Raw genomic sequence first — 26,079 nt, 5'->3', positions numbered from 1 at the left:
TTTTTGAAAAACTGCTTCTGAAGAGACTTAGCAAAGCCATAGAAGAAAGAAGGTTAATCACAAAATATCAGTTTGGCTTTAGAAATAAATATTCCACGATAGACCAAGTTCATAGAATATCGAATGTCACAGAAAAAGCATTAGAAAGAAAAACAAGTATTTTCAGCTAGATGTTGCTCAAGCTTTTGACAAGGTTTGGCATCAGGGGCTTGAGTACAAACTTCAAAGGGATCTTCTCAGGCAGCACTTTGAAATATTAAAATCGTACATCTCAGACGTAAGGTACGATCAAGAATACTCGGGATTGAAGAAAATAGAAGCCGGTGTACCACAAGGAAGTGTCCTAGGACCTACCCTGTATTTACTATACACAAGGGATATTCCAGTTGCTAATCACACCATAATGGCTACTTTTGCAGATGATAACCCAATTTTTGTACCGGACAAATGTGTCTCTAAGGCCAGCAGTTTAAAACTACAAAATGCCGTCGACACAGTGAGAGCTTGGAATGAAAAAATGGCGTATCAAACTCAATGAAACAAAATCTTCACATATAAACTTTACAAATAAAAAGATAAACAATATTCCAATATTTATTATAATCAAGCTGTACCTTACTCCAATACTGCCAAATACCTTGGAATGACTTTGGATTGCAAAAGCTTAAGTGGAAAGAGCACATCAAAAAGAAAAGAGAAGAACTAAGCTTGAAATATAGAAAAATGTACTAGTTACTTGGTAACAATTCTGATTTATCAATCCAAAACAAAATAATGCTGTACAATCAAGTACTAAAGCCTGCTTGGACCTATGGAACCCAATTATGGGGCTGTACAAAGAAAACAAATACCGAAATAATCCAAAAATTCCAAAACTAAGTCCTTCGTGGAATAGTTAATGCACCTTGGTACATAAGAAATACCGATCTACATCGTGACTTACAAATAGAAATGGTTACAGAAGTTGTTAAAAAATACGCTGTATCGCACAACCAGAGACTTGCAAAGTCATACTAATTCTGAAATGGAGTCCGTCTTAAATATAAGAAAATATGTTCGAAAATTAAGAAGAACCAAGCCTCATGAGCTTATGGTCTTATGGTGGAAAAATCTGTAGTTGATCCTTCAAGATTGGTCCCGATGAAGAGGTGGTTTTAGTGGTTAAGAGTCCCACACTACTTGGTGTCGAATATTGCCAAGCGTCTTTTGAAGATTTCCTCCTGTCAAAGAAAAAAAATATTTTTAATTGGTTTCGTAAAAAAATTCCGGGAATTAAATTCGATAATTTTATCCTAAATCTCAGTTTCATTTAAACAAACAAATTATTGCAACAGCGTTAAGTAACTGTGTATCAATAACATCAGAAACTATATTGAAAATCATATCAAAAAAAGATACATATATTCAAATGTGGCTTGTCCGTTCGGCCAAATTAAAAAATGCATTTTTTATGATAAATTACTTTGGAGTTTAAAGAAGTTGAATATAATTCTTTTGTTTCATCATCATCAAGCTCTTAATGTACCTAAAGGCTTCGGCACACAGAACGCATTTTAATTAATTGTATTTTTTATATTAAATCGTTTTGCACCAAAACTGAAGTATTTAGCTCTGATTTTCAAAAAATTCTTTTTTTTTTGTATTAATAGTAAATTCGTTCAGAGGTGATAAAAATATTTACTTAATCCATTTAAATATAAACCTACAATTAATCGGAAAGCTTTTATTCTTTTTTTTTATTTTTAATAAGAGGACTAAAGTGAACTCCATTCAAATTTAAATTTTATGTGAAATAAAAACAACACCAGTGCATTAATTTGGTAATAAATATGTATGTATAACTGAAGCTCTTAAAAAAATATTACCCCAGTTAAAAGCTTTAGTAGTTCCAAACAAGATGAAAACTACATCTTAATAAAAACAGCCTTTATGACCATAATGACATGTTTTGATAACATAGTGTTTGTTTTAATTTTTGAGTCGTAAAGTAAACAAGACCCAACGGTTATTTAAATAAGGGTTCAATTTTGGTCACTTCAATTCTGCTCAGAGTATTTTCAAGAATTAGAAAATTTCTCATAAAAAGTAAAGGAATACAAATATTTGACGTAAGCACATCTTGTTCTATTCTAAATTATGTCATCCACATCGACAAAATCTTACTTAGACCGAAAGAATACTTCATTTTCGTTACCATGTTACGATATTAAGCTTCTTTGAAACTTATGAAAGTGACAGTAAGAACATTTTTTAATTCTGAATGTCAAATTTTTCTAATTTCTTATACAATGTTTAGTGATTTTACTTACTCTAAACTTTCAGTTGTCATCTGTCAAATTGTTAATATTTGTTTCGGCTTTAAATCTGACCCTGAGTCTTAGACACACCCTTTATGGTTAAATTTAAATTAAATTTTTGTTTTTCTTGTTTAAAAAAAATATGCGTTCTCAAATGACAAAGGATTTTTAAAAATAATGAAAGTATAAACAAAGATTATAGCCACCATATTTCTTTCTCAAAATTGAAGCCACAAAGCTTTGGCTAAAAAATAACACTTCAGGGTTTCCTTTTTTTTCTTAGATCCCAAAGCACGTTTTTCTCAAGAATCTTAGCTTGGGACACAACAAACCAAACCAAAAAATAACGACCAACTTAAGAAGAAAAAAAATCATAAGAAATAAAATCAAAACTCAAGTTTCATCACTTTTGAATTCATAAGCATCCTTGGGAAAAACTTTATAAATCAAAGCTCCCCCTTTCCCCTCTCTCTCTTGTTTTATGTGAAGTGTATACAGAAAGTCAAAGCAATAAAAAACAAAAACAAAAAAGCACCCAATTCATATACATAGATCCTTTTTGATGGGAAAAGGAATATATACAACTACAAGGATCCATAGGATGTGACACACAAACAATGAACTGCAATTAATACAAAATGATGATATCCCCATTCATCAAGTGTACCTAACTATCATAAATAACCATCAACTTCCTCAGACTCTGAGATGAGACTCAGATGAGAAGTCCGGAAGGACCATTGAATAAAAATAAGGATGCTCTATCATAAGGAGATAGAAAGGGAAGTTGGTAGGTAGGTAGGTATATAGCAGTGTGATTCGTCTTCCCAGCCTCAGTCCTAGCACAAGCTAACAAAAAGGATCTAGAGAAACCGTCTTGACCTAGATATAATCGGGTAAAGTGAGTTATGTGCCTAAAACAACCAAAACAAAAAACACCCAACAACATTTTTATAGTTTTTGGTTGTGTGATGTCGAGCTCGAGAGCGAGCGGGTTGGTTTTCCTTTTTATATGACCACCAAGTTGTGGGTAGTCATTTTATTTCCCATTTAACCCAAAGTGTCGGAAAATTGTACGAGAGGGGTTTGACGAACGATAAGGCAATAATTATACAACAAGGATATTCTATGGTCTATTTCTATTCTTTTCCGCCCGTGCTGTTTGCCGCGTGGGGTATTGGTAAGTTGATTTATGGAAAAGGATATCTAAATACACGAATAAATCTTACTTAGAGCAAGGAGAGAAAAGGACGAAAAAAAAGGAATGTAATGCCTGGTGTACGTTTTTAATTAAGAAAAGTGGATAAGACAAAAAGAAACATGAGTAAAGCACAAAGATATATGAGAAGAAACAAAAAGGAACAACTATGCAGTACAAAACGAAGGAATCCTAAGACGGATGGACGGACATCACATTGTCAAGGACGACGAGAAAATAAAAAAATCTGAGGTGCATCTCGAGAAATAAATGACAATCAAAACGTCTCTACAACTGTCAACCATGAAGCGAAACACGATTACACAATAGCCTTGACTTAGCTTGGTATGGCTTGGCTTGGGTTAGCTATCGGATTTAATTTATTACTGGAATATTAAATGTATAGCTTGTTCTATATTAAAAAATAACGAAATGAAATGAAGAACAGCTAGGACGATCCTTCAAGCCCATGTAACTTAACTGGATAACTTTTCTTACAGATGTACCTACCTTTTGTTTAAGCTCTTTGAGAATACAAGAGAAAGTATAGGTTCTGGACTTAAGCCAAATCTCCCAATCCATCAACGACACAGAGTTCCTTAGATAACTTATAAATAAAAATGGCTCATTTAACCAGATTTTGATTTACTTTGTATTTTGTTTTATAGCCTCAAGCTTCAAAACATTATTTTTCCATGCATGTACCATAAAATTTAAATACTCATATCATATTCTGGAATTTTTGGAAAATTTATTGAATATACGCTATATACACGTACGTGTGACAGGGGCATAATGGTTCTTTCAGGAAGCTTTCAGTTAACATCTTTATTTTTGCATTAACAACACGAGAGGAAGCAAGAACATTATAAAAGATAAATTGGTGAATTTACTTTATTTAACAGATAAGGCCATTAAATGATAATAATGGTAGAAGACTGTAGATATGTGGTGTTATATTTTGATGGGAAACGTAGGTATGTTTGATTTACTGGGAACCTTTCATTTCCATTGCAATAAATATTTTGTTTATATGAACAATCTTAACAGAAAAATATCTCTAGAGAGATAAAAAACATATTTTTGTAGTTTCTCATTTTTTGCAAAAAGTGGCTAAAAGTTGGATGTATGTGGTATTTTGATCTAGATAACCATCCCACATTATGAAAAATCGTAATCCAATTCAACGCAAAAGATTTTGATATTTATTTGCACCCTAAACTTTTAATTAGAGGCTGGTTACACGTACACCTATCATTAAGTTCAATTAGTTAAATTGGTTTTACATTTTTGAACAAATTGGAGCTTTATTTTCAGCAGAAGATGAATGCAATAAAATGATTTCCAATATCAAGTATTTTTTGAAAAGAAACACCGTGTTTAAAGGGTTATTTATTTCATGAACACATTTTAAAAATTTTAATTACGAAATTTAAATCCAATCTTTTTACTTTTCCGAGGGCAATAGTATTTTTTTTTTACCATTGACTGCAATTGAAAGCTAAAGGGAGATGTGAAGCTTCTAGTTATTAAACACCTTTAATTTAATGAAGTTAATTAATTAATTGAATAATGTTTTAATCAATATTTTAAGTTGTCAGTGAGTGGGCCAACTCTAAAATAATGAAAAATTTGTGAACTAGGGCCTCACCCAACAAACTTCTCCATCTAGCTCCTAGATGTCTCCAGTTTCGCGCTCCAAGTTGGGTGAGGTCACCTTTCGCTTGTGCACGCCACCTGATTCGCGGTCTTCCCCTACTGCGCTGTCCTGTGGGTGCGGATTCGAAGACTTTTCGGTCGGAGCATTGGTTTCTATGTGCTCTACGTGACCCAGCCATCTTAATCGTTGGACTTTTAGTTTTCTGGCTAAGTCTACGTCGCTGTACAGCCTGTACAGCTCGTCGTAACATCTTCTCCTCCACTCCCCTTCGATGCATACGGGACCGTAGTTCACACAAAGAACTTTTCTCTCGAAGCGACCCAAGGTGCTTTCATCCGCTTTTGTCATAGTCCATGCTTCTGCACCGTATATAGCAGGACGGGGATGATAAGGGTCTTATATAGCAACACTTTGTTGCCTCAAAGAAATAGTGGTTAGCAAGAGTTATTCTTCGTTTGATCTCAGCGCTGGTGTTGTTTTCTGCGTTTACAGCGGAGCCTAGGTAAACGAAGTCCTTGACTACCTCAAAGTTACGTCTGTCGCTTGTGACGTTTTGACCAAGACGTCGCGTCGGTGTTGTATGTCCGTTCTTTTGCCCTCATTAACCGTTTTACCCTCATTCATCGTTAAACCCGTTTTTGCCGCCTATGCCTCAATGCTCACAAAAGACATCACGCTGAGTTCTTCCGATTATGTCAATGTCATCAGCATATGTCAGTAATTGGACAGACTTTTGAAAGATAGTGCGTCTAGTGTTGACGTGTGAGCTCTGCACTATTCTTTCAAGCACGATGTTAAAAAAATCACAAAATCACATGACAGCGCATCACCTTGTCTAAAACCTTTTTTGACATCGAAAGGTTCTGTTAAGTTGTTTCCAACTTTTATGGAGCAGCGTGAATTCTGGTCATCCTGCACAAACGGACGAGTTTGGCAGGGATGCCAAAACTAGACATGGCTCTATACAGCTCGTCCCTGTAGATGCTGTCATATGCGGCCTTGATATCGATGAAAAGATGGTGGGTGTCGATTTGGTGTTCTTGGGTTCTTTCCAGGATCTGCCGTAATGTAAATACTTGATCGCCTGTAAACTTTCCTGGTCTAAAACCACAATGATAAGGACCTAAAAGGATGTTGACGATGGGCCTTAGACGTTCAAATATTACGGCAGAGAAGATTGTTGCGGTAAAATTTACCACAACAAGTTTCACTAGCCTATCTCATATCCTTTTTCCTTTTTTAACCTTCCTTCCGTCGTTGCGGCTCCAAAATATTTTAAGAGTTCAGTAGAATCCTGCTTTCCATCAGTCAGTGACCTGCTCTTATTGTATTTTGGAAAAGCAAACAAAATAGGTTTCAATTTTAATGCGGTTGGGTGACAGAGGGTCCACATATCCACTTAAAAATTTGTGACGGGCGGTCACAAAATACACAATTGTGTGACGGATGAGTCACGGTTACGGCCTATTGAGTGTGTGACAGGTGGTTCACACAAGGAAAAAAACGAAAGTGTGCATCCTTGGTATAATTGGCACACCAACCTAAAATTAGTATGGCTTAATGCCCAACGTAAAGTGTCGGAATACGAAGTAAGGTCACCTTGCGATGTGTTTTTCCTTTTTCCTAAAATTGTCTGCACGAAAGTCTAAGGGTTTATAGTCTAAATTTCAAACTATCGGATTCTGCCTCTTAATCTTGGTTGAAAACGCTTTCCTCAAGTTATTAAACTGGGCCGGTTTGGGCTGGGGAATTTTATTCGCGAACTTTCAAAAATTTTTCGTTAACTTTTTAGACCAATTGAACTGAACTCGTTCATTAAGCCAAGGTTGGTGTTCAAATCACCAATGTGAAAGAGACCACAAAGGTTTGACTGGTTTTTGAATCGGCATGCACCCCAGCGAAAAAGCCGCGTGTCGCAGTTAGACCGAAAGAGAAAACCAGATCATAACAAAAGGTCAGAGTAGGATGGCAAACTTGTCGTGGCTATTGGATGAGGAAAGTTCGCCATGAATATGGCACTTTTTAGAGAAGCGAAGAAGAGTGAGGTTTAAAATAAAAAGGAGTGAAAAATTTTTGGAAGAGAAAAAAAAATAAGAAGAATCGTGTTAGTTTTTTTTGTGTTTGGATATAATTAATTAAAATTAAAAATTGGAAAAAAACCAGACATAAAATTTGAGGAAAGCGTGATTGGAAAAAAAAGGGAAAAGGAGAGGCAGGATCGATTATCGTAAACTAAGGAAGCTAAGTATATTCTTTTTTTGTCGAGTGAGTTTGTGCTTTTTTTTATCGTTACTTTTAATTTGTGGTTGGCTATAAAAAGCCAAAATTTAATCCGTTAGACTTTCGGCCGATTTCTTTGTCTCCCGAGATTGCGGGACCCGCGACCTTTGTTCTTTTGTTCTTTGGGAACTTTCCCAAGGTGACCTTTCTTTGTGTTCTTGGTGCACAACCCAATTGTTCTTTTTGTTTTTTTTTGTATCATCTTAAATTGTATAAATATTTTTTTGAAAAAATTCTGGGTTTTATCCCTATATCTATAAAGGTTTCCCAGATACAAAATAAAATATCTTAACCTTTCTAGGTGAAGAATTGATCTTGAAGTTTATTTTATTTTTTTGGGAAGTAAATTTTCGCTTTTCATTATTATTTATATTAACTGGTGATGGTAAGTACCATAATACTTCCTGGCGCCCATTTTCATTATTTTTTTGCTACGCCCCTGTGTAGTACATTTTATTAATTTAATAATTAATTTCGATTTTATTAATCGAGTTCGATTAATAAAATCCACCTTTTCCAAACCCACCCCCAAACTGAGCTACTGGGTGACAGCACTGTTTTTGCTGTCGGTTGTTAAATTAACAAACCAACCTTTTTGGAATTTGACATTTGTCAATTGTTTTCAATAAGTAGGTATCCACTCGTGCGCGCCGGCTACCTACCAATTGTTATTATAAATAATTTCGTTTTGTTTTATTGTGTTTTGTTTTGTTTAATTTGCGGATCATTTTTCCGCGATGTTAAGCAGACTGATTCCTCTATAGTTGGTGTAGTTAAAAGGGTCTCCTTTTTTCAAAATCAGGCAAACAATACTGAAGTTCCAGTCATCAGGCATGCATTCTTCCGACCATATCTCACAGATAAGCTGGTGCATGCTCCTATCCAACTTATCTCCAGCTGCTTTAAAGAGCTCGGCATTCAAGCCATCTGCTTCAGCGGCCTTATTAGACTTCAGCTTAGATATGGCAACCTTTACTTCGTCTAAGTCGGGAGGACGGGATTGTTGGCTTTCGTCGTCTATGTTGAATGGATCATCCTGTCTGACAGCAGACGTTGGTTTGTCGTCGCGTCGCCGTTATATAGTCTTCAGAAATGGTCCTTCCATATCCTCAGCATTGACTGCGGTTCCACTATGATGTTTCTACTTTCGTCTTTGCAGCCTTCGGTTCTAGGTTTATGTACCTGTGAATTTCGTTTAACCTGTTCATAAAACTTTCGAACTTCATTCCTGATTTTAAACCTCTCAACATTTTCAACCGCACGCATCTCATGTCCTCTCTTCTTCCTTCTGCGAAGTCGGCGTTACCCTCGCCTCTTCTGCTAATAGAGCTCATAAGCAGCTCTCGTCCTTTTATGCAGCGCAGCTTTGCGTGCCTGTTGTTTGGCTGCATTTGCCTGCCGACATTCCTCATCAAACCAGCGGTTGCTTGTTGGTGGCTGTTTGAAACAAAGCACTTCAGAGGCGACTTCTCTGATTGCATCTTGGCATTGTTGCCACTGGTTTTCGATACATTGTGTTGGCGGCAGAGAACTTCGAGGTTACTTGTAACTCGGTCAGAAAAGGCTTTGGCCATCTCTGGCGATTGTAGCCGTTCGATGTTGTATCTTCTTCCAGCACATCCCTGTTTTGGTCCGAGTCGATGTTAGCTCCTCGGAAAGTCCATGATGCTGGAAGCGTGTCTGGCGTTGATCGCAATATGGTCAATCTGGTTGACGGTAGATTGATCTGGAGAACTCCAAGTTTCTTTGTGGATGTTGAAGTGTGGAAAACGAAATGGAGTTTTGCTCGCAGAAAAATCTATGAGCCTGAATCTGTTGTCGAAAGTGTTGTCGTGCTGGCTGTTCTTCCCGATTATTCCACCAAAGATGTCTTCCCTTCCTAGCTTGGCATTAAAATCGCCCAGGACTATTTTAATATCATAGCTAGGGCACTGCTCATATATTTTGTTTAGGAGCCCGAAGAACATATCTTTGGTGTTGTCATCTTTCTCTTGTATGATGCGGATGGTCATGAGTTGCTCATTGATGCACCTATAGCTCAAGGCTTGTTGCTTAAGTCTGGCTGCAATGACAAGACCACATCCCACTAAGCGCTGTTTGTTTTCGCGGTGGAAGTCAAAATAGTAAATATCGCAGTTTTTCATCCTCTTTTTGCCCGGCCCATCGCATAGTATTTCCTGGATGGCAATGATGTCTGCTTTATAGCAGTCTAGAACCTCCGCTAATTCTTATGCCGCACGTGGTCTGTTAAGGGAACTTAGATTCCACGTGTGTATCCGAATTTCGTTTGCGTAGGTTGTCAACAGTAAATCCGTCCACATCCGAGGCTTGTTGGTGCTTCGCAACTATGAAGTTTTTACGTGGCCACGAAGAAGTCACCCCGACGACACAACTCCCAACCTGAAGGGCCAGATCCTTAGTATTACTCCAAGGATGGGGAGTTGGATAAAACCACTCCTCATAGGCCTGGGCTCCAAATAAGTCGAAGAAGCCCTATGAGGTGTTCACTAAGTAGTTCAACCTTACCGCAACTGTAGACGGCACCGTTGATTCCATCTCGGGAATTTCTCCACTGGCGTCTGGATAAAGAGAGGTGCCTTAGTGGAAACACCACTGCCCCAATCTCTCGTTTGCTGCCCCCAACAGCTTTCCACTGGGGTTAGAACCCAATCTCCAGTTGAGGTACTAGGCACTCGATGTTCACCACGGGGAGGTGAGAGTAGGAGTTGATAGACAGAGGTGGGTTTTGAGAAAAACCTGTGGACGCTTGTGTCCTCTTGAATGCACATGTCTCTCTTTTGAATTCCCAGTTACAAAATTAGATAGATTATTATATTATTAAAACATTTATAAAAATCTATTTATTTAATTTCTCTATGGCTTAACGCGCGTATTTCCACACTGTGGTCTCTTTCCATTACTGAAATTATTATTACTTCAATTGTATTGTGTTTGTACAAGAACATTTTAAACTATAATACTCTGGAGACCAAAATTAAATTTATTTACGAAATCATAATTTCTATTTCAAAATGTATTTATATACATACTAGAAAGTAAGCTACGTTACGAATAAAGCAAATGAGATAAACTTTATTTCTAATCAAACTTCGTCCACTTTTTGTTTATTTGTTGTCTTCGATTAACTTGAGAATTTCAATCTTCTTCTAATTATTATTTGTTAACAAGTACACTTTGCTGAAAACTTTTCAGGTAGATACATTTATGTTTATCTATACATAATTACGTAGCTTCTGTTATTTATATAGTGGATTATATCATTAAATTGGATTTCGAGCAATCAAGTCATTGAAGTCGTGATGGCAATAATAAAGTTCTTGTTTTTCGATTTATAAATTGTATGAGATGAATAACGACAAATTTCCAGTACTACCCACGCATAGACGAAATTGAGAACTTGATATTGGATACAAATGATAAATTTGAGTTTTACTCAGAACAAATTACAGTCTAAGAAAATAAAGATATTATTTTGGAATAAATTAAGAAAGAATACAAAAACATAAAAATAAACTTTTCGGGAGTTAGGAAAAAAAAAAATATTAATAAATAAAATTAAAATAAATAAATTGAATGGCGCAACAGTCCGTTGGGAACTAGAGCCTAGTGACTTATAACTCTCAACCATTCCTGTGTGCGAGTACTGTTGTCAAGGATAGAAGGTACCTAAATCTTTAAACCAAATTCGAAAAGCAAATTTGAGAAACCACTTTTCATGACAACAATTACTCTTGGAGAATTTGTCAATTCCTTGCAAGAGGCAGTACCCATGAAAAAAACCTAAAATGGCATAGACAGGGATCGAACCCAAGACCTCTCGAATGAGAGTCCAACGCACCACGGGTACTAAAATAAATTTATTTAATTTAATCTCTCTATCAATTTTGTGAACAAAGTATTTTTAACACTAAATTGAGCTGCAAGTGTTAAAACAAAATACAAAAAAGTATTCTTTGATGAACCCTTAAGATAAACCCTTAATTTTTGTACCAAAATTGATACAAAAGATGATTTTCTCTTATTAAACAAATAATATTTTATAAATGTAAAAACGTTTGTTTTTCATAAAGGATATAATTCAACATAATAGTAGACCTACTTTAAATGTCTATCAATCAATTTTAGTTATAAGATTTGAAGTATTACAATATCTAATAATATGTTTTCCAAATATCCTTCTCAAACATTTTTCGGGTAACTTTCGTTAAGTATACTATATTAAGTATTACTATAAAATTAAAAGAGACTGATGTACTACTTGCCAAATACCCAAAGTATACAAGTTGTTTTAGATGGTTTCAAGGCGGATCCTCCTCCCTCTAACTAACTATCGTTCAATTGCATATACGTCCCTTCTTTCCAAGGTCATTGAAACGCTGATCAATTCTCAGCTTAAGAAATATCTTGAAAAATGAAAGCTTCTTAATGACCGGCAGTATGGCTTTCATTGCAATATATCCACTGGTGATCTCATGGTTTATGTCACCGAACAAATCTTTATATCGTTTTGGAGAAAGTAAGATTGTTGCATTTGATATTTCTAAATCATTTGATAGAGTTTGGCATCATGCTCTGTTATCGAAAATGCGTGCTTTTGGTATTGATAAATCTCTTATTTGTTAGGTTTGAAGTTACCTTTTAGACCGGTCAATTTAAGTAGTATTGGAAGGGCTCAAATCTCATATCCACAATATAAACGCTGGTGTGCCCCAGGGCTCCGTTTTGTCTCCAACTCTCTTCCTCATATTCATAAATAATGATATTTTGTCTGAAACTTCTAAAACACTACATTGTTTCGCTGATGACAATACCCTCTGCTTTTCATATTCGTTTTTAGATTCTCATCCTTGTTCTTTCGATGTGGACTACCAACGGCAGCGTATGATAAGCTCATTAAATTCTGATCTTGACAACTTTGTTCAATGGGGATTCAAAAATCGGGTAGAATTTAATGCTTCAAGAATTCAATGCTGTTTACTGTCACAAAAGCGTAACCCTCCCCCAATGCCACAATCCATGGGTGGTACAAGCATTGAGGAGATTGAACAACTACCAGTCCTAGGTATTTGCATCGCATATTTAGGTTTTCTCCGACGATGATAGAAGTTTCTGACCCCTTCTCATCTGGCTAAAATTTACAAAGCTTTTATTCGTCCAAAACTTGAGTATAACTCTTATATTCGGGCTGGTTCTACAATAACGTACTTGAGTCTCCTGGATAGATTTGAAAAAAGAGCTCTAAAAATGATCGGAGATCGTTCTCTTACAGACACATTTACTTCTTTTGAACACCGCGCACCGCAAGGTCTCATGCATGTCATTGTTTTATCGTTACTTTTATAAACAATTCTTTATTGAAATAGCCAGTTGCATTCCTCCCCTTAAACAATTTAACCGTAATACCCGTGCTGATAGAAATGCATATCAGTTTACCCTAGAGCCCAATTTCAGACGTACTGTTAAGTACTACACGAATGTGGAATGCTTTACCAGGCTCAATATTTCCCACTCACAAGAATGTGCAGACATTCAAAACCAATGTGCATCGGTTTCTCCTTTCTAATCCTATCCTTCTCTCCTAATTGCTCGCACTGTGATTAATCATTATAAGGGTATACATAACACTTTTAGTGCGTGCATGTTCCGCAGGGCTCCGTTTTGTCTCCGAAACTATTCCTTATATTCATAAAAGATCTCCGGTCTGCCACTTTTAATCTATTAAACTGTTTCGCCGAATTATTAACTGTGTAGAATTGAATTCTTTAAAAGCTTAATGCTCTCTTGTCGTTAAAGCGTAACCTACCCCTGATGCTTGATAACCGGAACTATTATTGAACAAACTAATCAACGTTCAGTATTGTATCACTAATCACCAATTCGATATTGCCAAAAATTACTTACACCTTGCGACATGGCTGTAATTTACAAAACCTTTATTCGTCATTGTTTTATCGATATTTTTACAAACAACGCTCAACCCAGTTCTATGACCCCCTCCCTTTAAACAATTCAGCCGTAATTCTCGCATTTTCAGAAGTGCCTTGGACGTACCATTAAAAATATAGATATTATTTTCTTAAGCCCACATCGGGATATGGTAACTCCCAACTATCTTTTTCCACTCATTTTGATATTCAAAACTTTAAGACCAATGTGCACCGGTATCTCCCCTTTAATCGTTTGGAATTGTTCCTAAACTTTTGTTTAAACTTTAAACATGATAAGTGTATTAGTAACCCCTTGAGTGTATGCTAATTATAAGAAAAAGTCCGGTAACTAAGTCTACGAAAACTAAGTCCACTGAGAATGCATCATGTCCTCCCATACATAGCTCAGCTCACTGTTTGCACGCCCATAGTGCATAATGTTAATCTACAATTTTCACGTAACATTTTTTCCAAGCTAAAATTATTACTAAATTTCTTCTGACGTTATTTCTGTGAATTTTGAAAAAAATTCAATTGATGGCGAAATACAGCTCCGAGGAACCGGGTAATTTGTTAGTTAAGTTTAATTTAGGGACGATTCAACTTTTACTACATATTTGCTAAAGCTTATTGGTCGTCGACTTTACCAAACCAAAATAAATTCGTAGTTTGTATTAATGGTTTTGTCGTTAATAATTCAGAAAATCGTTTTAAAGGTGTTTTAACTGTTAAAAGTTGTATTTGTGAGAAATCCTCTTTAGACACAATGGGTTTCCCCATTAAGACGGTATTCACATTTAACTACTTATTTTTAACGGCTCATCATTTAGTTAGAAATGTTTACCAATCTTTTTTAAAAACAGAATTTTTCTTTCATTGTTTTGACATACAATATTCTAAATGCTTACAAAATTTTAACCCAATACCATTAAAGAAACACCCAAAAATCAGTGCTCATTATTTTATGTTAATATCTTGGGATACTTTAGATTTCTAATTTTCTAAGATGTGAAAAAATCTAAAGGAAATTTCATTTAAGGCAACTTTCAATGTACACTCACAGTTTTATAAAAATTAAAAGATAATAAACCTTGAGTGATTTACCAGTAAGTTACTAGTTTTATTTTAATAAAATAATTTAACTGCTACATTCAACTAATCTACTTGTCCAGTCCATGCCGTATCTTTTTTTTATTTGATAATGTATTTCCTATCAAAAACACTTTGATTTTGTTTTCAAAACTCGTAAGATTGCATCAAGAGAAATCAAAAATCAATTTTTAAGGTTTTTGCTCAGTGCTTACGACCTTTATTAGATTTCTTGTTAAAATAATTTATCTTACCAGTTATTTCAACACTGAAGAATATTGTTTTCTTTTCTTTACTTATAATTTCAATTACAAATCCAACTTCTGGTAAAATCGCTGGGAGGAATTCCTGATCCAAAACAATATTCTGCATCTGATAGTGGTAATCCTTAAAATAGTTAATTCGATTTTTGTAAAAATATTAATTTGATACATATTTCAAAATTACTGTTTGTACAATGTTTTTCAAGTTAAATTCATAACTTACCGAAGGAACAGGACAAGTTCGGGGAATTGTATTGTTAGGATCTAGCAAAACTTTCTGAAACATCTTAACAATTGGTTCGTTAAATTCCTGTTGTAATAAGGTACACCCATCAATGTTAGCAGCCTTGAAAATAGTGCTCTTCTGTTTGTTTGATTTATGAATAGAAACTAAAAAGTCCACTCGATATTCCTTGATTCCTTTTTTCATTTGAAATTCGATATTTGATTTTGGAAAGTTAGAAGATTTCTCCAACGTACAGGAGTACGTTGCAACAAATTCTGGATTTGATGTGCATTTGGTGTCACTTATTAGAAGATTGTAATTTCGCTGTTTTGAATTTATTTTTTTGTATATTTTCAAATTAAAATTATTTTATTTACGTACCTTTGAAATTACTATATTCAGAAATATTAGACACAAAAACAAATAAATAAAGAATGATTTCGCGTTTGGAATCATTGTGTGCCACGAACAGCTCCAAAGTATTGAAGTGATTAATTGATATGGTAAACATTGTAAAGGTAAACATTCATAGTAAAGTCATGTTTAATTGAGCATGACATTGTATAGTGACAATCTTAAAGCAAGCAGTGAATTTAATAATTAGTTTTAAAAGAGTTTTAAATTGATGTCATATTTATAGCGCTCTTTAAAATTTCATTAATCGCTTAATCGTCCAAAAAATAAGCCGATGTGAAAAACATTAGTTTATTTATTGATATTTTAGACCTGAACTTGATGTAAGGGTACTTTTATGGAAAGAGCAATAAGTTAAATGGAAAAAAAAAGAATTGACTGTTTATAGCCGACAGCAGTAATTTTTATTGCTGCAATTTAAAACGAGAATTGTTTCTGATTTTATCGATATAAAATTTGAGAAAACCAATATAGTTTTTGGAAGAACTCATTAGCGGTCTTTCATTTGGTTGAAATGTCAATTGTTTTTTAAGCCTTTTCAACTTTTAAAAACTTTATTGATTTCAGTGCTTGGTGTAGATTTATTTTATTCCAAGAAAATGCACATTGACCTCACCACAACAATATTTTTTTCTTGAGATACAAGTGTTTTTTATAATGGGAAAAAGTCGGTCTATAATTAAATTTTTAATTCTTTTCTGTGGATTTAAAGCCAGAAATTCTATTTTTTTAGTTATAAGCGAACACTAAAAGGGTTTTGTATAACTTTAATATGCCAAAGACACAGTCTGAGCACTAGGAGAGAAGAGTTGGATAGGAGGTGTCGGTGAACATTAATTTTGAATTCCTGAACATTGCAATGACAGGAAAAGATAGATCGTGGCGAGGTATTACTCATTCCCTTAGTACGGCTAAGAAATGAATCTCTGTACTTCATAGTACGGCCAAAGTTGGGCTCAAGGGTTAACTGATGGGCATTCCCAAAAGCGCGGGTATTACGGTTAAATTGTTTGATAGGAGGAATGCAACTGGCTCTTTCACTAGAGCATAGTCCATTAAAATATCGGTGAAAAAGAGTGATTTTCAATTGACGTATACGAGTCGATGATGTTAATGTCACCAATCATTTTAAAAGCTCTTCTTTGAATACTTGTTAAGAGGCTTAAAAAAAAGTTGCAGGAGCACCAGCTTCCTTTTTCCAAAAGTCAAACCAAAAACACAGATTAATCATTTAGTTGTAACTTTTTAACGCAATTATCAATATTATCAAAAAAATAAGTAATCATACGCAAATAGGAAATTAATATGTAAATTAGTTCTGTGATCCCTTGCATAATTGATGTTGCTTAAATAACGAGTTCTTAGTTAGGGCAAAATCATCTTCTACAAAAATGCCACGACATAAACGGAAAATTTCATACTACTTTTATTTTTTCGGTATGGTTTTCAAAAAACTAGCGTGCGCGAATTCCTGGAGGCAAATTTTTAATGTGAAGTTATTAAAAACAAATTATATAAATGTATCAAGTTTTCTGCACAAGTCTCATTTTGTTTATAGCCTGTTATAAAATTAGCAGATCTCTGTTTATTTGAAAATTATACTTAAGTAGGCTAATACACTTCGAGTCAAAAGAATAGAGACAATTTTTTTTCGTTTTCTGTTTAACGAAATTTTTTAAACCAATAGGTTTTTTGGAAAACCCCAAATGTTGAATAAATCACGTACATATGCATGTATTAAGTTTATATTTTTGGATTGATGTTTTTTCAAAGAAGGTCACAGAAAGTACCTTTTTTTTTGTGTCGCATGAGTATTGCTTGATCTTAATTTACCTGAAGAAAAAATAACAAAAAATGTTATGGTTTTTTCGGTAAACACTGATTTTATTGAATATATTTAAATAATTTTGACAATGTGTGACCTCTGATTTCTGAATTACTTCATGTAACCTGTGGTGTAGATATTTGAGCGGAATTCGGGCCAAGGACCGTTTCAAGGCTTCATTAATCGCTTCAGTTTTTTGGTATTGTTGTCCTCCTTCGTAAACTTTTCTCGAAATCCATCCCACACGTTTTTCATGATGTTCAAGTTAGGAAAATATGGGATGCATGGTCCTCCTTTGCTGTGACGTTTTTTAAGATAGATTTCTTAAATCATGATAATAGCAGCTACATATATCGATCAGGCTCGTCCAAATTAATTTGTTTTTTCATGTTATTTGTTGCAAAATTCTACTTTGGTTTTTATTTTATTTGTTGGTGTCGTATATAGTACGATTTCTGTATAGATACAGAAGTATTACCCGAGTAACAGTCCATCGACTAGGATTTACCCCAGCTTGATTTTGAAGCAGCTTTCACCATATCCCGCTTTTTCTGAAATGATGTGGCTTTCTTGACTCTTTCCATGTGGTTCTTTCCATTTCTCTCTGGTACTTTAAGGTAATTGCATACAACATTGGAACTTCTTTAAATTTTGATGGCTATAAAATGAATTGTTTTCCAATTTTCAAAGTGAAAAGGCTTTTCATTTCTTCAATTTGTAAAGCTTTATTTGAAACGTAAAATTGTGTCGTATTTTGAAAAGTTGCAAAGTATAGCTTTGATTTTTTGTATAGAGTGATATTTTAAAAGCTAAAAACGCATACAATTCAATAGTACGTTAAATATAATTTATTGTTTGAAGATTAATTCATGCAAATGTTAACCTGCGCACACCTGCGCACACTGTCACACTCTTCCTAACATTTCGGCAGGTATCTCACGAATAAATAATTCAATGTTGTTGTCCAATGCATCAATTGAAGCGGGCTTGTCTGTATAGACATGAGATTTAACATGGCTTCACAAAAAATAGTCTAAAGACGTTAAATCGCACGATCCAGGTAGCCAATTGATCGCTCCCGAACGGGAAATAAAATGTTAACCGAACTCGCCTCATCAATTGTTGCGCTTGCAAAAAAAACATGTCATGCAAGTCAAGCTCTTGCATTTTCTGAAAAAAAAAGTTTAATACCACCTCACGGTAGCGCTCACCATTCACAGTAACATTACGATTCTTATCATCTTTGAGGAAGTACGGTTCAATGATTCCACCAGCACATAGACCGCACCAAACTGTTACTTTTTCTGGATGCATTGGTAGGTCTTGCAATACTTCAGACTGATATTCACTCCAAAATTGACAGCTCTGCTTATTTACGTACAGATTGAGCCAAAAATCAGCCTCGTTGCTAAACACAATGAATGAACGATGAACTTTCTTAACAGAGCATGCATTTTGATAATACAATTTTATAATTTGCGAGCGTTGTTCGTTTGTAAGACGATTCATGGTTAAATTATAGACCAACTAAATATGTTTGATGAGGAATCAAAGCAAAGCCTAAGTTGCTTAAACCAGTGTTGTTAAAAAGAGAATAGCTAAAAAATCAACCTTTATTTAAATCAAATATGCATTGAAAATAATTGGTGAATCATTATTTATCATCGTACCGTTAACACATCCAACTACATAATGAAATCCTCCTTGGAAAAAATTTTCGAAACTATATGTGAACAATTTTGAGCCCAACAATTGGTGATAGAGAGAAATTCAGAAATATATGCATTCGACACTGGATTAACTACCCAGCAGCCAGTTTCTTTGCTTATTCGGTTCATAGGTGCAACACCGTGATATTGGAAACCATTTTCAGCCCAAAAGTTTTAATAGGAGCCTTAACACATATTCCTTTGACTATTGAACTGTAGTTGATTTAAAATTTTGGCAACACATATTCGATGGTACTCTTTCTTTTGTTAATCGAAAACTCTCTTGTCAAAAAAATCACATCCGATATTGAAAATGATTCTTAGGTTCACTACTCTTTGGTCCCTATTTTTTACTTCTTCGTTTTATTTGAAACAGTTTTTCAAAAGAAAAAATTGTTTGCTAAAAACTGTCAAAGTCCATCGATGTCGATGAATTAAAATTCAATTTGAAATTGAGATTAATCAACGCGTTAACTCTGAACCCAATTTTTTTGGTAGATTCATCAAAATTAAAAGAAATGTATGTACTTACATAGTCTTGTTAACTGTTATTTACTTCTTCATTTTTAAAACGCAATATATACTTGCTAGTTAAATTTACCGCAACAATGACTAGCCTTCGATTCCATGACTTCCACATTTCACATTCTTTGCTGGTGAAAAATATTGGTGAGGTTAAGGGTTAGTTCCATCAGCTAGTGGTGTACTTGGACAATATTTTGCAAAAGCATTAAAACAAGTGTTCGAGCGATTATAATTATCAAATAGAATGGGTGGTTCCAAAATTGATATGCAGACGGCATGGGTTCCAGGGTATCTTATTCCGGCGGATGAGGGGCGGATACGTTATCGTAACGTATTTGAATTATACAAAATGGGGTTTCGTGCCGGTTAATTTAAATAGTAAGATTAAGTTTCGACATTTAGGAACAAAATTGTAGTTGTAGTAATGGCTATTACGTTTCGGCAAATTTTAGAAACACATCCAACAACTTATCGAAACCGTGCTAGTGTGTGTGAGAGTAAAGTTTCGTAGAGAATCTACAAAGGTTGCTTTCTTAGTTATCGTCAAGCTTCCAGGAAGCCGTAATCCCGTCATACCGACGATCTAGAAAGCGATTGGTTGTGTGTATGTGTGAATGATTGGTATGGATGAGGGAGGAAGAATAGAAGGACTCTTAGGATAGCCTTGAAAGCGTAAAGTTGATTTTTGAGAAATAAAGATCGAGAAATTTGGAAGAAGGAAAATATAAATCAAGAAGGAGATACTATTTTATCCCCTAAGATAAAAAGAAGGAAATTCAAATAATTGAAAAGGATTAGAGGTGGAAAAGAAAAAGAAAATAAGTATACTAGGAAGGATCAGGAGTAATAAGAAAGCTTAGAATTTTGTGTTTGATTTCAGATAGAAAAATATATTCATTCATTTTCTGCTGCACCTTACTGTGGAAAGATCTATTTTTATTTAATAAACTATTTTGATCCAACGAATCAATTCAGTTTATCAAAAGCACTTACAATTCCATCATAATTGAACTTATCTTCCGCGGTACCGGTTGTATATTTTTGTTTTTCACCGTAGTCATTTCTAAACCGATCATATGTTTACTCAGATTATTTTATGACCCAATTCATTTTGAACCGAAGTTATTTTTAACCCAGGTTAATTTGTGTACCTGTGAAGTATTGGTTAGTGCGTCGGGCTGCTATGCCGGAGGTCTAGGATTCGATCCCTGCCTGCGTAAGCTAAAGTTTTTTTTCACGGGTACCCTTCCAAAACATTAACAAATCCTCCAAGAGTAATTTGAATCATGGAAAGTGCTTTCTCAAATTACCCGTTTGAATTAAAACTGTAAGTCCCCTTTAAACCTGACAACATTACTCGCACAGGAATAGTTGAGAGATGTTAGTCACTCTCGGCTCTAGTTCTCAACGGATTGTTGAGCCACTTAATTTGTTTTTATAATTTCTAAACCAACTTATATTTCGCCTTTTATAAACCATGTTATTTTTTAACCATTATTATTATAACTCTGTTAATTTTCAAAGCCTTTTAGTTTCTTATAACATACGTTATTATAATAACTTACGTTACTTCATAACCAACAACGTTATAGAATGTTATTATGTTATTTAGCAACTTTATTGACAAACAAAATAAAGTTCTAGGCCTTTATTTAACGTTTGCAATGCAAATATTTGAAAGTGTTATTGTGATTAAAGCCAACGAAATTGTCTAAGTAATTCCCTCTTATAAAAATGATGAACATATTATACCTTTTTGTTCACTTATACCAATTCAATATCAAACCATCAGTTTTTTGAGAACTGAGGTTCATAAATGATAATTTTAATCTTTAAATTACTTAAATTTAACATAATGCTATCTTAGCATCTATTTAAAACATGAAACCCCAATTATGGCCCAATTAACCATTTCCCATTAAAATTGATAGAATTTCAAATCAAATAATTTACAACGAACAATAATTTCAATACTTTGCAGTCAACTAAAATATGCCTTCGGATCGATTACATTTGGTTAATTTTTGTGTAGTTTTTATCATTTGGAACGCCTTATTCACTCCAAATAAAGCGGTACTCAAATTAAAAATAAAATGTCTTCAGATTTGTCCTAAAATATTTCGTTTTTTTTTTCTTTAAGCAATTTTACAATTTAATATTCAGTGATTTCAAATGCCAAGTCAACAATGATTTCGTAGCAAATTTCTCATGTTTTCTAAATAAAGCCGGAAAAATTCCATCAACAAATATGGATGTTCAAATGAAAAAAGAAGTCACCGATTTTCGAATGGATTTGTTTGTCTACATGGAAAAGGCTAATGGTGAAAGTAGTTTACTCTTTAAAGTAATCGGTTTACAACTTTGTAGAATTTTTGAAAAGAATTTCTCAACACCGGTGCTACGAGCTTATAAAAGTATGGTATTAATTCCAACAAATGTCATCCCAAAGCGGTGTCCTATTCCAGCGGTAAAAATCGATGAAGTTTGATAAAATTACTTCAAAACTAATATTTTAAAATTTATTTTAAAGAATTTTCACTACAAACTCTATAACATCACAATGGATTCGGAATTACTGCCGGCATATGTTCCAGAGACTTCCTTCAAAATCATCGTCGTGAATAAGGAAATCAAAGAAATGTTTTGGCAGACAACGACTTTGGGTAAAGTAGTTCGCAGGAAGAGCAGCAAAAGTCGGAAAAATAGTAATCATTAGAATGTTTGTGACATAATTTTAGGTAATGGCAACTTTGAGCTTTTGTAATCTGTTGTTTTTGAATTAAATTTTAAAAATATTTAAGGACACTTAAGCGTTTGAATAATTTATTGGTGGCATACCTTGAGGAAATTCCAGAGTTAAAATCATTTCCAGGGCTTATGACTAAAGAAATAAATTTAATTCTGCCTTAGGACTTCTGATGTAATGAATGTAAAATAGTATGTTCTTAGTGGCATTTGTTTCTTGGAAGAATAACACCTTAAATTCTTTCCAAATTATTGTCGTCCTTGTGTGAATTGTATTTCTCTAGAAAACCAATTATTCCAGGCCATAAAAAGAAACAGAACACAATAACGACGACGACGACACGGTAAGTACAAATATCTTCCTATTTATTTCAATCTTCAAAAGTGACTCTGCTCCACACTTCCCTTTACAAGCTATATCAACCTGAAAAACAACCGCATTAGCATTTTGAAAAAAGAAAAACAATATTAATATACCTACCTGCAACACGTACCGTACATACTTACCTTCAAACTGACTGGATATCATTTTGCGAGGGCTCTAAGAGAAGTACTTCAAATTAAATGGAGTAGAAAAGATCTTATATGTTCAACACAATATAAAATATAAAATACCCAAAGCCAAAGCCAAAGAGCACCACACACTACATACCGACCGACCGATGCGATGATGACAGCGACCTACTGTGCGACACATGTTGCGAAAAATAATAAAATAAATGTTCCACATACGCCACGTGTGCCGCTCCAATATGTGCCCCATGTGGAGAATTTTAATGTTTTCTTTTTTTCTTTTTTTTTAATTTTATTTTTGTGTTACCCTCGCAGCAGCCCGGAAAATGATGATAAACCTTTTGCGTTGGGAATAATTGAGATGAAAAGTTTTGAGTTTGAGATAATAAAAGATTTCAATTAAGCTTTGTACTGTGTTGGGATTGGGAAGCTGCTTATTGCTCTTTCCCCTCTCAAGGATTTTATTTTTGTGTGATGATTGTTGGGAGATTATTATTTCAAATCTGATGCAATGGTGATAAGGATTTGTGTCATTTTCTGAACAATGAACAATAATTGACTTGTTTTTGAAATCCGCACGAAAATGGGAAAATATGTTCTTCTTCTTGAGATAACCACCTTAACTGATAACAGTTTGATCTTTATGAAAATTTAAGGAGTTTCAAAGTGTAACTTCTTAAGGTAAAGTGTTTTCTGGTGTGACAATGGTAAAAATAGAAATAGGCTATAGAGCTTTGATTTTAAAAGAAGAAATCTTTGCTTAAGCGGCAGAAGAATTTTGAGGTATTTATTCGCTGGGGGATGAAAATCCGTTGAGAAATTCAAAATGAACTACAAAACCCAGAAAACTGTGTTTCAGTTAAAAGAATATCATAAGAAAACAAAAAGCTACTTTCATCGTCTTGTAATCGAATTGAAATGCAATAGTGCTTCAAAAGAGGATTGTAATGCAGTTAGATGTTGTATTGTATTAAACTCAAGGGCATTGCGAAACTTAGTGTTGTTGAAGGAGAGGGATGAATTGAAATATTTCAAAGGGAAACATTTCCAGGAAATTGCTTTTATAAAATTTCTAAGAAAATCAACTATTTTAAACAACATATTTAATTTTTAACGTCCTTAATTTTTAACGTCCCATACAAAGTAATTACAAGCGGTCTAATTTGTAGAATTGAAAACTTTGACATTTCTTAAAGTTTCAAAGTTCTTAGAATCTAAATAAATAGTTTTTGGAGAAAGGTCTTTACTTTAACTTTGATTTTGACTTTGACTTTGGCTTTGGCTTTGGCTTTGGCTTTGGCTTTGGCTTTGGCTTTGGCTTTGGCTTTGGCTTTGGCTTTGGCTTTGGCTTTGGCTTTGGCTTTGGCTTTGGCTTTGGCTTTGGCTTTGGCTTTGGCTTTGGCTTTGGCTTTGGCTTTTGCTTTGGCTTTGGCTTTGGCTTTGGCTTTGGCTTTGGCTTTGGCATTGGCTTTGGCTTTGGCTTTGGCTTTGGCTTTGGCTTTGGCTTTGGCTTTGGCTTTGGCTTTGGCTTTGGCTTTGGCTTTGGCTTTGACTTTGGCTTTGGCTTTGACTTTGACTTTGACTTTGACTTTGACTTTGACTTTGACTTTGACTTTGACTTTGACTTTGACTTTGACTTTGACTTTGACTTTGACTTTGACTTTGACTTTGACTTTGACTTTGAATTTGACTTTGACTTTGACTTTGACTTTGACTTTGACTTTGACTTTGACTTTGACTTTGACTTTGACTTTGACTTTGACTTTGACTTTGACTTTGACTTTGACTTTGACTTTGACTTTGACTTTGACTTTGACTTTGACTTTGACTTTGACTTTGACTTTGACTTTGACTTTGACTTTGACTTTGGCTTTGACTTTGACTTTGACTTTGACTTTGACTTTGACTTTGACTTTGACTTTGACTTTGACTTTGACTTTGACTTTGACTTTGACTTTGACTTTGACTTTGACTTTGACTTTGACTTTGACTTTGACTTTGACTTTGACTTTGACTTTGACTTTGACTTTGACTTTGACTTTGACTTTGACTTTGACTTTGACTTTGACTTTGACTTTGACTTTGACTTTGACTTTGACTTTGACTTTGACTTTGACTTTGACTTTGACTTTGACTTTGACTTTGACTTTGACTTTGACTTTGACTTTGACTTTGACTTTGACTTTGACTTTGACTTTGACTTTGACTTTGACTTTGACTTTGACTTTGACTTTGACTTTGACTTTGACTTTGACTTTGACTTTGACTTTGACTTTGACTTTGACTTTGACTTTGACTTTGACTTTGACTTTGACTTTGACTTTGACTTTGACTTTGACTTTGACTTTGACTTTGACTTTGACTTTGACTTTGACTTTGACTTTGACTTTGACTTTGACTTTGACTTTGACTTTGACTTTGACTTTGACTTTGACTTTGACTTTGACTTTGACTTTGACTTTGACTTTGACTTTGACTTTGACTTTGACTTTGACTTTGACTTTGACTTTGACTTTGACTTTGACTTTGACTTTGACTTTGACTTTGGCTTTGGCTTTGGCTTTGGCTTTGGCTTTGGCTTTGGCTTTGGCTTTGGCTTTGGCTTTTACTTTGACTTTGACTTTGACTTTGACTTTGACTTTGACTTTGACTTTGACTTTGACTTTGACTTTGACTTTGACTTTGACTTTGACTTTGACTTTGACTTTGACTTTGACTTTGACTTTGACTTTGACTTTGACTTTGACTTTGTCTTTGACTTTGACTTTGACTTTGACTTTGACTTTGACTTTGACTTTGACTTTGACTTTGACTTTGACTTTGACTTTGACTTTGACTTTGGCTTTGGCTTTGACTTTGACTTTGACTTTGACTTTGACTTTGACTTTGACTTTGACTTTGACTTTGACTTTGACTTTGACTTTGACTTTGACTTTGACTTTGACTTTGACTTTGACTTTGACTTTGACTTTTACTTTTACTTTTACTTTTACTTTTACTTTTACTTTTACTTTTACTTTTACTTTTACTTTTACTTTTACTTTTACTTTTACTTTTACTTTTACTTTTACTTTTACTTTTACTTTTACTTTTACTTTTACTTTTACTTTTACTTTTACTTTTACTTTTACTTTTACTTTTACTTTTACTTTTACTTTTACTTTTACTTTTACTTTTACTTTTACTTTTACTTTTACTTTTACTTTTACTTTTACTTTTACTTTTACTTTTACTTTTACTTTTACTTTTACTTTTACTTTTACGTTTACTTTTACTTTTACTTTTACTTTTACTTTTACTTTTACTTTTACTTTTACTTTTACTTTTACTTTTACTTTTACTTTTACTTTTACTTTTACTTTTACTTTTACTTTTACTTTTACTTTT

The 26,079-nt window shown here is 34.1% G+C and overlaps 2 protein-coding genes across 2 annotated transcripts; one reads left to right on the top strand and one right to left on the bottom strand.

The window, feature by feature from the left end:
• Positions 1–14,676: 14,676 nt before the first annotated feature.
• On the bottom strand, positions 14,677–15,509 carry LOC129951187 (uncharacterized). Its single transcript, XM_056063224.1, has 3 exons — positions 15,343–15,509; positions 14,959–15,285; positions 14,677–14,859 (listed from the first exon to the last, which is right to left on the bottom strand). The coding sequence occupies exons 1-3, from the start codon at positions 15,415–15,417 to the stop codon at positions 14,677–14,679; spliced, it is 585 nt and encodes a 194-aa protein (XP_055919199.1). The 5' UTR covers positions 15,418–15,509.
• Positions 15,510–21,409: 5,900 nt separating this feature from the next.
• Positions 21,410–22,213, top strand: LOC129943178 (uncharacterized). Its single transcript, XM_056052451.1, has 3 exons — positions 21,410–21,507; positions 21,575–21,901; positions 21,965–22,213. The coding sequence occupies exons 1-3, from the start codon at positions 21,427–21,429 to the stop codon at positions 22,148–22,150; spliced, it is 594 nt and encodes a 197-aa protein (XP_055908426.1). The 5' UTR covers positions 21,410–21,426; the 3' UTR covers positions 22,151–22,213.
• The last annotated feature ends 3,866 nt before the right edge of the window (positions 22,214–26,079 follow it).

Source organism: Eupeodes corollae, chromosome 1, assembly GCF_945859685.1.
Source record: "Eupeodes corollae chromosome 1, idEupCoro1.1, whole genome shotgun sequence".
Lineage (NCBI taxonomy): Eukaryota > Metazoa > Arthropoda > Insecta > Diptera > Syrphidae > Eupeodes > Eupeodes corollae.
This window is presented reverse-complemented; position numbering and strand designations above follow the sequence as displayed.